This window comes from Aaosphaeria arxii (assembly GCF_010015735.1).
Source record: "Aaosphaeria arxii CBS 175.79 unplaced genomic scaffold BU24scaffold_4, whole genome shotgun sequence".
Lineage (NCBI taxonomy): Eukaryota > Fungi > Ascomycota > Dothideomycetes > Pleosporales > Aaosphaeria > Aaosphaeria arxii.
This window is the reverse complement of record NW_022983477.1, coordinates 3058314-3070024: the sequence shown is the minus strand read 5'-3', so window position 1 is coordinate 3070024 and position 11711 is coordinate 3058314. Positions and strand designations below refer to the sequence as shown.

At 49.6% G+C, this 11711-nt stretch overlaps 5 protein-coding genes across 5 annotated transcripts; 4 read left to right on the top strand and 1 right to left on the bottom strand.

Moving 5' to 3' along the window:
* Nucleotides 1–255: 255 nt before the first annotated feature.
* On the top strand, nucleotides 256–1233 carry BU24DRAFT_347741 (Aldo/keto reductase; the record flags this gene model as incomplete). The annotated part of the gene is made up of 1 exon (XM_033523537.1): nucleotides 256–1233. One exon carries the CDS (start codon nucleotides 256–258, stop codon nucleotides 1231–1233), a length of 978 nt encoding a protein of 325 aa, XP_033384658.1.
* A 2164-nt stretch (nucleotides 1234–3397) lies between these two features.
* BU24DRAFT_450861 (uncharacterized protein) lies at nucleotides 3398–5748 on the top strand (the record flags this gene model as incomplete). Its single annotated transcript, XM_033531058.1, has 3 exons — nucleotides 3398–3450; nucleotides 3544–3960; nucleotides 4020–5748. 3 exons carry the CDS (start codon nucleotides 3398–3400, stop codon nucleotides 5746–5748), a joined length of 2199 nt encoding a protein of 732 aa, XP_033384657.1.
* A 630-nt stretch (nucleotides 5749–6378) lies between these two features.
* Nucleotides 6379–7674, top strand: BU24DRAFT_199136 (uncharacterized protein). The gene has a single exon (XM_033521797.1). The coding sequence runs from the start codon at nucleotides 6575–6577 to the stop codon at nucleotides 7298–7300; it is 726 nt and encodes a 241-aa protein (XP_033384656.1). The 5' UTR covers nucleotides 6379–6574; the 3' UTR covers nucleotides 7301–7674.
* A 1009-nt stretch (nucleotides 7675–8683) lies between these two features.
* Nucleotides 8684–10309, bottom strand: BU24DRAFT_199134 (cyclin-like protein). Its single transcript, XM_033521796.1, has 2 exons — nucleotides 9938–10309; nucleotides 8684–9869 (listed from the first exon to the last, which is right to left on the bottom strand). Exons 1-2 carry the CDS (start codon nucleotides 10179–10181, stop codon nucleotides 9001–9003), a joined length of 1113 nt encoding a protein of 370 aa, XP_033384655.1. The 5' UTR covers nucleotides 10182–10309; the 3' UTR covers nucleotides 8684–9000.
* Nucleotides 10310–10724: 415 nt separating this feature from the next.
* BU24DRAFT_450859 (uncharacterized protein) lies at nucleotides 10725–11441 on the top strand. Its single transcript, XM_033531057.1, has 3 exons — nucleotides 10725–10785; nucleotides 10838–10922; nucleotides 10981–11441. The coding sequence occupies exons 1-3, from the start codon at nucleotides 10759–10761 to the stop codon at nucleotides 11244–11246; spliced, it is 378 nt and encodes a 125-aa protein (XP_033384654.1). The 5' UTR covers nucleotides 10725–10758; the 3' UTR covers nucleotides 11247–11441.
* Nucleotides 11442–11711: the final 270 nt, after the last annotated feature.

Genomic DNA, 11711 nt, shown 5'->3' with positions numbered 1-11711 from the left:
AAATTTTTCCAATCTCTTGGAGAGAGTATAGCAACATTATCGGTGTTTGTCGTTACGAGGATCGAATCGGACTTATCCTTCGAGAATTAAAAATTGACTTTTGCCTCTTTTCGTCATAATCAGTCCAGCCTGTATATTATCAGCAATAACTCACGTCTCCTTTCATACCTCCTTCATACCTACTCACTCTACTCTGTGCTTTCATCACGTTGCTTTCCTTATCTATCTCTTATCTCATACCAACATCCCACCAACATGGCAGCCTCCACACCCCTCGCCAATCAGAAGACCTATACCCTTAACAATGGTGTTGTAATTCCCGCTGTCGGTTTCGGAACCTTCGCCAACGAGGGTGCAAAGGGCGAGACGTACCAGGCCGTCACCAAGGCCCTCGAGGTTGGATACCGCCACCTCGACTGTGCATGGTTTTACCAGAACGAAGATGAAGTCGGTGATGCCGTCCGCGATTTCCTCAAGGCCAACCCTAGCGTGAAGCGCAGCGATCTGTTCATCTGCACGAAAGTCTGGCAACATCTCCACGAGCCCGATGAGGTGAAATGGTCGTTCCAGAGCTCGCTTGACAAGCTCAAGATGGACTACATTGACCTCTTCCTCGTCCACTGGCCCATCGCCGCCGTCAGCGACGACAACCACATGCCCAAGATCGGCGAGGACGGCAAATACATCATCAAGAAGGACCTCACCGAAAACCCTGAGCCAACATGGCGCGCCATGGAGGAGATCTACCGCTCTGGCAAGGCCCGCGCGATCGGTGTTTCAAACTGGACCGTTGCAGGACTGAAGCAGCTCTTCAGCTTCGCAGAGGTCAAGCCCGCCGTTAACCAGATCGAAATTCACCCCTTCCTTCCCAATTCCGAGCTCGTCGACTTCTGCCTTCAGAACCACGTCGTCCCTGCAGCCTACTCTCCTCTTGGATCTCAAAATCAGATCCCCAGCACTGGCGAGAAGGTCCGAACAAACCCAGTCCTCAACAAGGTCGCCGAGCGCAGCGGTTTCGACCTCGCTCAGGTCCTCCTCGCCTGGGGTTTGAGGAGAGGGTACGTGGTGCTGCCTAAGAGCTCCACTCCCAAGCGTATCGAGAGCAATTGGCAGATTCCTGAGCTGAGCCAGGAGGACTTCGAGGCCATCGAGGAGGTTGCACGAGGACGACACACTCGTTTCGTCAACATGAAGGACACTTTCGGTTACAATGTCTGGCCCGAGGAGGATTAGAGTACTCATTGATTGAGTAGAGCATAAAGCGGTAAACAACAGGCGCGAGCTTTAGAAAGTATCGCTCTTTCGTCGCTACTTGCTGGCAAGCTCACCAAGACGAATGGCGGTTTTGTTGAAAAGTTATGATACCAAGGAGCTGTATTTTTAGTATTTGCAGACCTACTTCCCACGATGAATGACACTATATCTTATCATTGAGCCATGATTTCCTAAGCATGCGTATCGTTGAAATGTTGATCCTCGGTCCACACGTGGTGAACTACTCGTAGCGGTTTACCCCGCCCCCTCATTTTCACATTATCGTGGGGTTTGGGTGTGTATCGTGAGACCTCAGAGTATACCAGAATTGTCATTTTATATCATACAATAGGCAAAAAAGGCTGCATGTGCAATCTAGGCGGCGCTTACATGACCACAGAGAAGGTATGTAGATACATAGAAGGATTCAGGGGGAAAGTGGTTTTGGGCAGGTAAGGATCTTGGATTCTCAAGGAAGGCAGGCGCTCGTCCTCGCCCTGGGTTATCGATATTGCAAATCAAGGTTAGCGCCTTAGCAAAGTAGATCGCGACATCGATGTGAATCCTTCGATTCATTTCGTTAGTTACTTCCTGTTCCTATTCAATTCATCAATCATTATAACACTCATTATGCTATCCAACACGCGCGTCGCGGCCTTTAAACACCTCGATTAAATGCATCCGCTAAAAAGCTCTGCGACTAGCAGTCAATCCCACAGCGTCCCCTTTTCCAATCTCCCGGGATGCCCGCTAACACAGTTGTATGGGGTTACCTGGTGAACACCACCAGCTCGCGGCAGGGTCATTGGCCTTCAAAATCTCTTTCTTGACATGGCCCATCCTCGACAGGTCCTGTTTTTCGGTATCGCGGGAGACCCTGTCCAGTCGGGGCATGCTCAGCTTGCCTTCCGCCGTACACCGACGCGTTTCGAACCCCTAACAGCGTATAACCACAGCTCGTGCTCGGTACGCATCTATGAACGCAATGAAAAGATACTGGGATTGGACCACGTCTAAAAGCCACTCGGTAAGGAAAGCCCTCGGGAGTAGATCCATCGCGATGTCCGTGGGGTCTCTGTAAGGCGAAATCGCATGGACTGGACGGCGGTACCCTTTGAGGCGTTCTTTTCACAAGACAATTTCTACCTGCATGCATTTCCCTACACAAAAAAGGCAGGTAGGGTTACTTCCAGCTCTCCACCCAACAAGATGTACATGTACATGCCGCGCGTGCATCGAAGAGGCTGTTGGGGGACAACAACCGGCTACCGCATTTGCTCGGAAGCTTGGTGAACGCATTCGATTGGAGGGCTTCAACGACGGCGGATCGTCAACAGGGGTCGCTTGGGAAACCGAGCGAATCGAAGCCAATCGTATTGCATGAATCGTATGCTTAATTCCATCCTGAAAGTGTACTGAGGCACTCCCTACCTATGTTCGAAAACTTGAGCACCTAAAAGTTTGATTAGCACAATACAAACTGCTACGAAAGCGTCGTACGAAGCGTTGTTGTGGGACCTGTTCTTCATGCAGGTACCGTTGTCGCCTGCCTGATCCAGATACCCGTAGCAAATTTCCGCGACGTTGGCTGGTATAGCCGCTTCGAATGTCTCTTTTCTCACTGTATGAACCCGTCCAGTACGACGACTTAAAACCAGCCTTCGTGACGCTATCATAGCCAAGTGGCTTGTTAGCATGGCGCCGTCGCTGTTACGACAAATCACGGCCAAACATCCGTCCTATCATCACAATGTTTATGCTGTCTACGCTCTCTGTCAAAATTATCCGGGCTGCCCTAGTCTTGCAGCATGATTCGTTAGGTGGCTTAATATGTTGAACATGATTGCTTGCAGATCGCCTAGGTCTGATGTAAAGTCGATCAAGTGGCTGGAGTACTCACTATTGCATCCCGTCACTGACGAAACCCTGTAGGGCAGGCCAGGAGCAACCCAGCACTTAGATATTTGCCGCTCGCGGGAAATTCCAAGAGGCCCGCCTGGCTAGGGACTTGGTGTCTCACAGAGTTCTCCTTAACTTACGGATTCCCGCTGGAGTGGTATCGCGATTCCTCTGATACATTAGTTTGCAGGATAGTGTCTGTTTCCCTCTGCGCCAGTACTTGCGACCTGAAAGCCTCGCGGCCATGGTCCAACAATGGAGTCGCGAATCCATATTCGCGCGAAGCACCTTCAGAGAGTAAGTTGAAAACCAAGACATGAGTGCGATGATGTGTTGGAATACTTGCTCTGCACCTGTGAGAACGTGCTAATGTTATATCGCGTTGCCCAGTTCAAACGAAACGCGACCACTCACTGCCAGCGCAGCGGATAATCGCAAATTCTTTCCAACAAGACCATTGCACCCTCAATTATCTAGCCACTCTTTTCATCCACAAGACCCTTCTCGGCCGACTGTTCCTGCTTTCGCACTGCCCGTTATCGATTACCATGTTCCGCATCTCACGCAGACCCCTTGGGAACTTGAGCGCAGCAGAAGGAATTCATTATGGCGTCGGTCGAAGCCAGCACCTATGTTTCCAGCAGCAGTATTCAAAAATCTACCGAGGGAGGTCTATGATGCCATTATAGCACAGCTTGAACTGTTACGAGTCGCGCATGATTATCGCTGTCCCTCATGTTACTTGAAGGATCTCTACAGCTTATCACTGACAAGCCGCGCCTGGGACAGGGCCGCCACTGCAGTAATGTATGTCATTCATTATCTTATCTGTTTCTATGTTTGTCATTGGCTAACGAGCAATAAAGGTACTCGAGAGTTTGGGTTTCGACAAACGAGGAGCACCCGAAATTGCCAAAACTCAAGATCAAAGGAGCAGCACGTCTCAAACTCCTCAGGCGGACACTTCGAGAGCGACGTGGCCTATCAGCACTTGTTCGCGAGCTCCATCTGTCGGAATTTCAATGGCTATATCAATCGGCTAGCATCGACCGCGAGGAAATCGTCAATTTGGTCGCCTCACTTGTATACGCATGTCCAAACCTGGAGCGCATAGTAGGATTCCATGCACCATACTCTCCCTCCTTCGACAGGCTGTCACAAGCCTTATCGACGCGAAAAAATATGAAAGAGCGCATTTGGGTCCTTTCTGGTGTCGACGATGATGAATCTGATGAAGAGGAGGATATTACACAACATTATTACCATGCAGCATGTGATCCCACTGAGCGGTTCCTCGAACTGAACTCACAGTACAGAAAATTGACGACATTGGTTCTGCATCAGGGCCAGCTACGTCCTGACATTTCTCCAACGTTCCGTGCCATTGTTGGCACTTGTCGACAACTCCCTGCCTTGCGCCACCTTACTCTCTCTGGACTACCGGCAGCTACGTTTTCCAATTTGGCCCTGAACTCTCTCCCTCCATACTTAGAGTCTCTACGATTGGAGAACCTACCAGGTATTAGCGACAAAGGGTTGGTTCGACTAAGCACTTCATCGAGTCGCCTTTCACTGCAAAACCTTTCACTTATCAATCTTGAGATCGCCAACCTAACGACCATTTCCGGCATCTTGTGCGAAAGATTTCCCCAATTGCGGAACTTTACATTTTCCCAATATAGAAGTTTATATCTACCATCAAACTTGGAACTGCCTTTTCTTCGATCAAAGACAGTATCCTACATCCACTGGGAGATCCGCTCCCAAGCCAGTCCTCTGCCTACCAATCTTCCATCAATCACAAGTCGAGAGACATTGCCCCAATTTCCTTTCGGCAATGCGGAACCTTTATGCTGTCTGGCAACGTCACTTCTAGCAGCAAGTATTAGGAACGGTCTGTTCCCATCTCTTCGCAACATTCGCATTCCACATGATCCCCAGGGTCGCGTTCAGGAGACATGTAAACCGCTAGCTACAGCTGTTCTACCTACAGATCTCGACCCGTTCAACGCGACGAATCGACGCTCAGTCATCACTGCTGAGCAAGAACAACCCAACCTCGCCCACCTGAAGTCCAAGGAGCGAGCGGATTCTGCCAAATCCTTCCCAGCGATTCTGGAAGCTGCATTCAAGGACCACAAGAAATCATCCATCTCGTCCATCCCCTCAACCACCGTCAGCAGTAACACGATAACCTCCAACAGCGCCCGCCCTATATTGCCCATCCATTCCCGACTCGCAGCTCAAGCCCGTATTGTCGCAGCCCGTCGCCAGCCCACCGTCACTATCCAAGTCACTGACCCAGCGGGGACGACAAGGGTCAGCAATTCAACATCTGGCTTCATGGGAAAGCTTGGATCGAACATCAACTACGATCTGCTCCCAGATCGCGCTAGACTTTGTACCGAGCCATTCGGCGATGCTTTCGAAGACGACGACGACGAAAGTGAGGGGAAGAATGCATGGCTCACTGTTGTCAGAGATCTCGCAGGCGGAGATCGAGATTTGGCGGGTCGATCACATTTTGTAGCCGCGCCATGTGGTCACATTTTACACTCCAGCAAGAGCACGTTGACCGCTGAGGATCTCTTTTAGTTGATATCTCTCCCTTGACTCATTCTTTCGACTCAGACGATTCTCCTTTCCCATCTTAACCAAACAATTCTTCACGAGTTTCGGCACGACTTCACTATTTCAACGGTTTACCTCATATACCATTTCATTTCGGCGCCACATATTTTCCATTCACAACCAACAACACACCAGTCACAACCATCCTTGACGTTACGAGATCTCCCCACACGCCGCCTCCTCCTCTTTATCCACCAAGGATCATCATTTTCACTTTTGCACCATACGACTCTAACACACTTTAATACCTTGCATATCACCATAAAAACGACGCCGTTACATAATGTCACTCTTCCCCTTATGTCTAATACCCCCATCTTATCGCGAGAATGGCGCGTTGACGTTTTCCGTCTTTAAAAGAAACGCATGAATGTTTTCCTTCCTACTTCGATATCCCATCATGTATGCCTTTCTAATATCCCCACTACGTGCCGAGAACCACACCGTAGAGAGAAAAAATTACTGTTTTGCATCTTGAGTCTTCCCTACATAAGAATACAAATAAACTAGTGACGACATTATTCTTTAGCTATCCTATTATCCTAGCAAGCCCTGAAATCTGAAAATACTGTTGCGCTGCGAACTCTATTAACTGTGCTAGATAGTTTACAGTATTAAAACATAGTCGGCAGAGGATGGATTATTAATTATATCAACAGGAATGTCTCTAGCCCCGCATAGCCAAGCATGCTGCAGCATCCGGGTCGAGAAGTCAAGTAATAAGCATTCACTTTCGCTGTCTCTATTCTCCACCTTAACCTTCTCACTTTAGTGGCCGGTAGTTGCAACTATGAGTTCGCTGTTGCTTACAACACCACCCAATACTTCACCGCCGCTTCTGCGACTCCCGTCTGAGTTGCACTTGGCAATCATCTCGTTTCTCCCAGATCTCAAGGACGCCAAAGGCGAGCATGATCTAGCACTTCTCCAACTTCGCCGAACAAATCGTTACTTTCGCAACCTTGTACCTCCCCCTACCCACAACGATCTTCTCTCTCTCGAGTTAGCTTTGTGCAAGTACTCAGTATACGCCTGTAAATTCTGTCTTCGTCTCCAGCCAAAGACAAAGTTTGCTTATGCTATGCTCAAAGGCAAAACAGGAGTCAATGGCAAAGCACGGGATAGAAGATTTTGTGCAGAGTGCGGATTCGATACTACAGAGGTCGGGCAAAGTCAGCGGTATTGCCCTGGTACAAAAGCATGTGTCAACGGAGTCAATTGGATATGGTGCAAGCGTTGCAAGATCGTAAAAAAAGGGGAAGAGGCGACTTCAGTGTGTGTAGGGTTATGTAAGGAGTGCTGTAGATGCAGTTTGGAATATGGCAGTCCATTACATCTGAGGGCTCTAACACCACTACGAACAAGTAGTAGGCCGCCAGAAGCGAGCTCGGGGCGCATTCGCTTAAACACTAGCGATGAAGATAGCGATGGGGATGATAAGATTGACGAGTATGATTTTTGGGAAGAACAGTTTCAGCTTGTGCAGCAGGAAGACGATGATTGGCGTGCGCTGTAGGGACTTTCTAGCCCATCGAGTACTCCATAGAGGTGTGCTGTCACGAACGAAAAGGGGGGAAAATAAGAGGCAAATTGAAAGAGCATGGACGGAACGAGCGACAGCACGGTCAACGACACGCTTTTCGGCATCGGAGGCCGATGTGCAAGCAGAGCTCCAGTAGGTATGCGCGTTGCAAAAATCCTATATCCACGCGGGTTCAACACGTTCCAAGCTTCCAGAAGAAAGGGTCGACATTAGTTTGCCTATTTTGCATCTCTATGTGTAGCAAACACTGGCTCCTTTGTCGTGCCCCCTCATTGTTGGACTGTAGGTACATGATACTTGGCACGTTGCTGGGCAAGCAGCGCTCATCTTAAGCATAGAATAGTAATAACAAAAGATAAGAAGTTAAATATCTTTAGTAGAAGGAAGGGGCAGCATAAGAACCTTTTAAGTAGAGTTATTAATAAGGTTAAGAGGAGGGAACGAAATTAGACTAAGGATCTGCTATTGCCTGGTAGCTAATAGATTACCGAAGCCTCCTGGCGTGAACTGGGCAAAGGGACTTGAGAAACGGTGTCTAGAAATTATAGCAATAAAGAGCAGACCGCAAGACTGGAATCGATATAACATCTATGATCAAGCTGTACGCTGGTTTGAGATTATGGCAAAGGAACTAGAGAATCTGGCTCTTTAACTAGAGAATGTCTATAACATGGATGAGACTGGGATTATGCTAAGCATGCTAAGCTCCATCAAAGTGCTCTTATACTGAAGATAAAGACTTTCCTTTCTCTTTCTCTCCAAATAGGTAGAGGGGGAAGTCCATAGCCGTGCCTGAAACGATGGAAAATAATAACAACAAGAAGAAAAGGGACAAAGAATTGGCAAAGCATAATGATGACATCGTTATGCCTACGGTCCGCCTGCCGTATGTCTCGGTGAGTGTGGGTGCTCTGTTGTTTGAACTAATGATTGTGGGCTGAGGATAGAGGGTTAACGGGTTGGCATGTGTGTTTGTTTCTGTGATGGGAGAAGAGTGTGAGAGGGAAAAATTGCTTGGGGGCTTGGAGGAAGTTGACATTGTGCAGTTCCCATGTCATTGAGACTTGTTGAATCACAGTTGCAACGAAAACAATGCTCGAACGACAAACAGCGTATCATTCTGATAGTTAATAGGTTTTTACTCTAATAAGTGTGAACTACCGATCAATCTTTGATCTCCGTTCTCCTGATCCCTCTTTCCTGGATCTTTGCGACGAGTTTCCCAAATTGTCTCGTCGCTGTTGTGCCCCCCCTTCCCGCCAAACCGCCTTTTCCCAATTTTGATGTGAATCTCTCTCCATTCTTTCCTGTGAGTCTGACTCGGGGGTGATGATGATGATGTAAAACCAACCAAGTAACCAAACCGCACCGTTGATGATAAATCTATTGAATGAAATGATAAAACAGAACCAAAAAAGGACCGAAGACCCAAAAGCATGTGTAAGAGGAATGAATAAGATGTGTTGATAACGCCGAAATGGGATAAGCCTGTGAAGGTTTCTTTCTGAGGTATTTAATGAACAAAAAAACTCCACCCATGCAAAAATGCGACTTTCGTTGAGGAAATAAGAGGTATTCCAGGCAGAATTCTCATGCAACCACGGGAAGCATATTCCGGTGAGGGCGTGAGGCTGTGGAGTTGGAGCGGGTCTAGGTAACTCTCATGCTGACTTCTACGCAGCCGGAACCCTTGACTTGTCGCCGCCGCGTTCAATCCAGGCAGGCTCAATGATTGCGTCCAGCGAGGCGTGGATGATTTTGTATGCAGTGCGAATGGTGCCGTCGGACACATCGACCACGTCGCCGATCTGCTTTGGATTGCGTGGTTGGCCCATGAAATGTGCGATGAGGTAGATGCAGGCGCCAGTGATGGAGAGGGGTGAACGTCCTGCGGCCACGCCAAGGCGAGTGACTTTTGCTGCGGCTTCCTGCGCCACAATGCTGGTCTGCTGCGAAAGACCCAGCTTATTGCAAGCACGCCCAATAAGCGCTGATGCCTCGGTCGACGCAGTTTGCTTGAACGAAGACGAGCTCATGATGGCGCCGTTGCCAGCAGTCTTGGGGCCCTTCTCGGTCTGGAGCTCCTTGGAAAGGTAGGATTCCAGGGTCTTGAAGGTACGTCCAATCTCTTTCTTGGAGACACTTGTCAACTTGAAGATCTCTCTGAAGGATCGAGGGACTTCGTGTTGTCGGCAGGCAATCAAAATACAGCCCGCAATGATCGCATCTTGCGACTTGCCCTTGAAGATCTTCTGGTCATCCGCCTTCTTGTATAGCAGTTTTGTGGTGTCTGCAACCACCTTGGGGATATTGGCACTCTCACAGAGCGTGCTGATCTGGTTGTATGCGGCTTGCAGATTCTTGTTCGACTTGTCAAGGTTGCTCTTGTTCTGCGCGCGAGACAGTTCCCGAACCCGCAGGCCGCCGTCACCGAAACCAATCTCAGTATGCAGCTGGGAGCCGTTCAGAAGAGGGTTGGCAGCGTCTCCGATACGAGAAGGGTCATCGTTGCCCTGGTCGTCGTTCGAGAAGGTTCGCCACTCTTCATTCACAGTTAGCATATGGTCATTGCAAAGATTTGGGTATGTGCAGAGGCGGTAAGTATCTTACCACTCCTCGTATCTATTGTGCGGTCTGCCAGTACTCTACCACACGAGCCACAGACGGTGTCGCCGTTGGAGAACTCCTCTACTAGGTTGGGCGGGTTTTCCCTGCAATCGGGGCATATCATCAAGACATTCAAATCCTCGCGCCACTCCTCTTCCTGTGGCTGTCGAGGAGTCTCCTCCACAATGACCTCTCCTGGAGAGAGCTGACGGCCGTCAGCGGCGAAGCCTGGAGCATAGGCCATCATTGTTTGTATGGGAGAGTCACGAGCGAGCGGAGTTAAGTATCGATGAGATTCGGGCTGTAGTCAAATGAAGGCTAAGTTTGTAGATTTCTTTTTGATAGCGAGCGTGATTCAAGCTGGGTCAAGTGATGCGCAAAGTGCGCGAGTGAAGCTGTGACTGATGGTGAAGTCGAGGCTTCAAAGAGCGAGTAAGAAGGGTGCTCTGGATTACTGCGCTCTCTACCGAGCGGTCCTCGACACGGTATGCGGTATATATATTCTAAAGATCGTCGGAGATAGTGACTATGGCGATGAATTGTCGTCTTCTAGTAACGAGAGTGAGTCGTGGGTTGGTGTCGGGTTTGATGGTGATGTCGAGGCAGAGGAGGACAGAAGGGCAGCCTAAGTAGAGCGAAAGGATGGAGGCCGGTCGTTGGGAGCGCACGTGACCTGCTAGATTCATTCGGTCGAAGGAAACCTATGGCGGATGACTAAGCCCTGCTCAGGCAGAGAGCAGCAGCCGAGAAAGGTGCAACTTCGACTTTTCCGAAGACCAACAGCTCCCATCACCGACAGCTCCCCCGCCTCCAAATCCAACACAATGCTTGCGCAATCCATCAGGGCTTCGGTACGTGGGATCCAATTCGATCCAAAGATGTGACTCCCTGACCAGAAAGCAGCGCCAGACGCTCGTACGCGTCGCCCGGCAGCAACCTGCCTTCGTCGCCCGACGCACCTTCATCGTCCCTACGGCCGTCCGACAAGGTATTCATCCCAATTGGTGCTGGAAACCATGCGACTGAAGTCAATTGACACAATGTAGTCGACCTCGTGCAGGACCTTTACCTCAAGGAGCTCAAGGCCTACAAGGCACCGCAGGTCAAGGCCTCCGATGCGGAGGGCCATGTCCAGACGTTCACGATCCCCAAGGCTCCCGCCTCGCCCGAGGAGACCGACATCGCAAGCGAGTTGAAGGCATACGAGACCCAGCAGGTCGAGCTCGAGGGTGCCACGACCGAGGACGGCGCCGCCCCCGTGGAGGAGGACTGGTTCGAGGAGGAAGAGGAGGAGACTGCTGCTGCTCATTAGGTTGCAAGCGTCATCATCGTTGCGGCATCATTGTACTAAAAAGGTCCTATGACTGTGTCTATAACACCTGGGCAAGAGGTCTTCCAATGCATATTTCAAACAAAAGAGATCATATCCTCGAAATGCGGACTCTGATTGGGTTTCAGTGACTACTAACAGAATAGTCGTACATTGAAGCGAGCATGACAAACGAAGCAATTCGAAGCAAGGCTTAGTGCCATCAGTCGATCATGTTCGGGCTGTTTGATGTAGTACAGCATTGACTTGCTAATTGTGGCGAGGTCGAGTTGGGAGGGATGGTCATTTGACAAACATCGATTCTCCCAAACTTCCTTTATGCGACACACGACCACCACCACCACTCACACACTGTAGACCCCAACCTATGTTCTCCTCTGGTTGCATCATCAGGCAAGATTGCAACACAACACAGCAACAGTGAATCAATGCCCTGCCCTGCCCCTC

Excerpts from the sequence above, each read along its gene's own strand:
- BU24DRAFT_199136 (XM_033521797.1), top strand. The coding sequence starts at position 6,575 with ATGAGTTCGCTGTTGCTTACAACACCACCCAATACTTCACCGCCGCTT.
- BU24DRAFT_199134 (XM_033521796.1), bottom strand. The coding sequence starts at position 10,181 with ATGATGGCCTATGCTCCAGGCTTCGCCGCTGACGGCCGTCAGCTCTCT. Across the intron at positions 9,870-9,937 it reads CACAATAGATACGAGGAGTG|AGTGGCGAACCTTCTCGAAC; the intron begins GTAAGATACTTA and ends CTGTGAATGAAG.
- BU24DRAFT_450859 (XM_033531057.1), top strand. The coding sequence starts at position 10,759 with ATGCTTGCGCAATCCATCAGGGCTTCG. Across the intron at positions 10,786-10,837 it reads CGCAATCCATCAGGGCTTCG|CGCCAGACGCTCGTACGCGT; the intron begins GTACGTGGGATC and ends ACCAGAAAGCAG. Across the intron at positions 10,923-10,980 it reads CCCTACGGCCGTCCGACAAG|TCGACCTCGTGCAGGACCTT; the intron begins GTATTCATCCCA and ends GACACAATGTAG.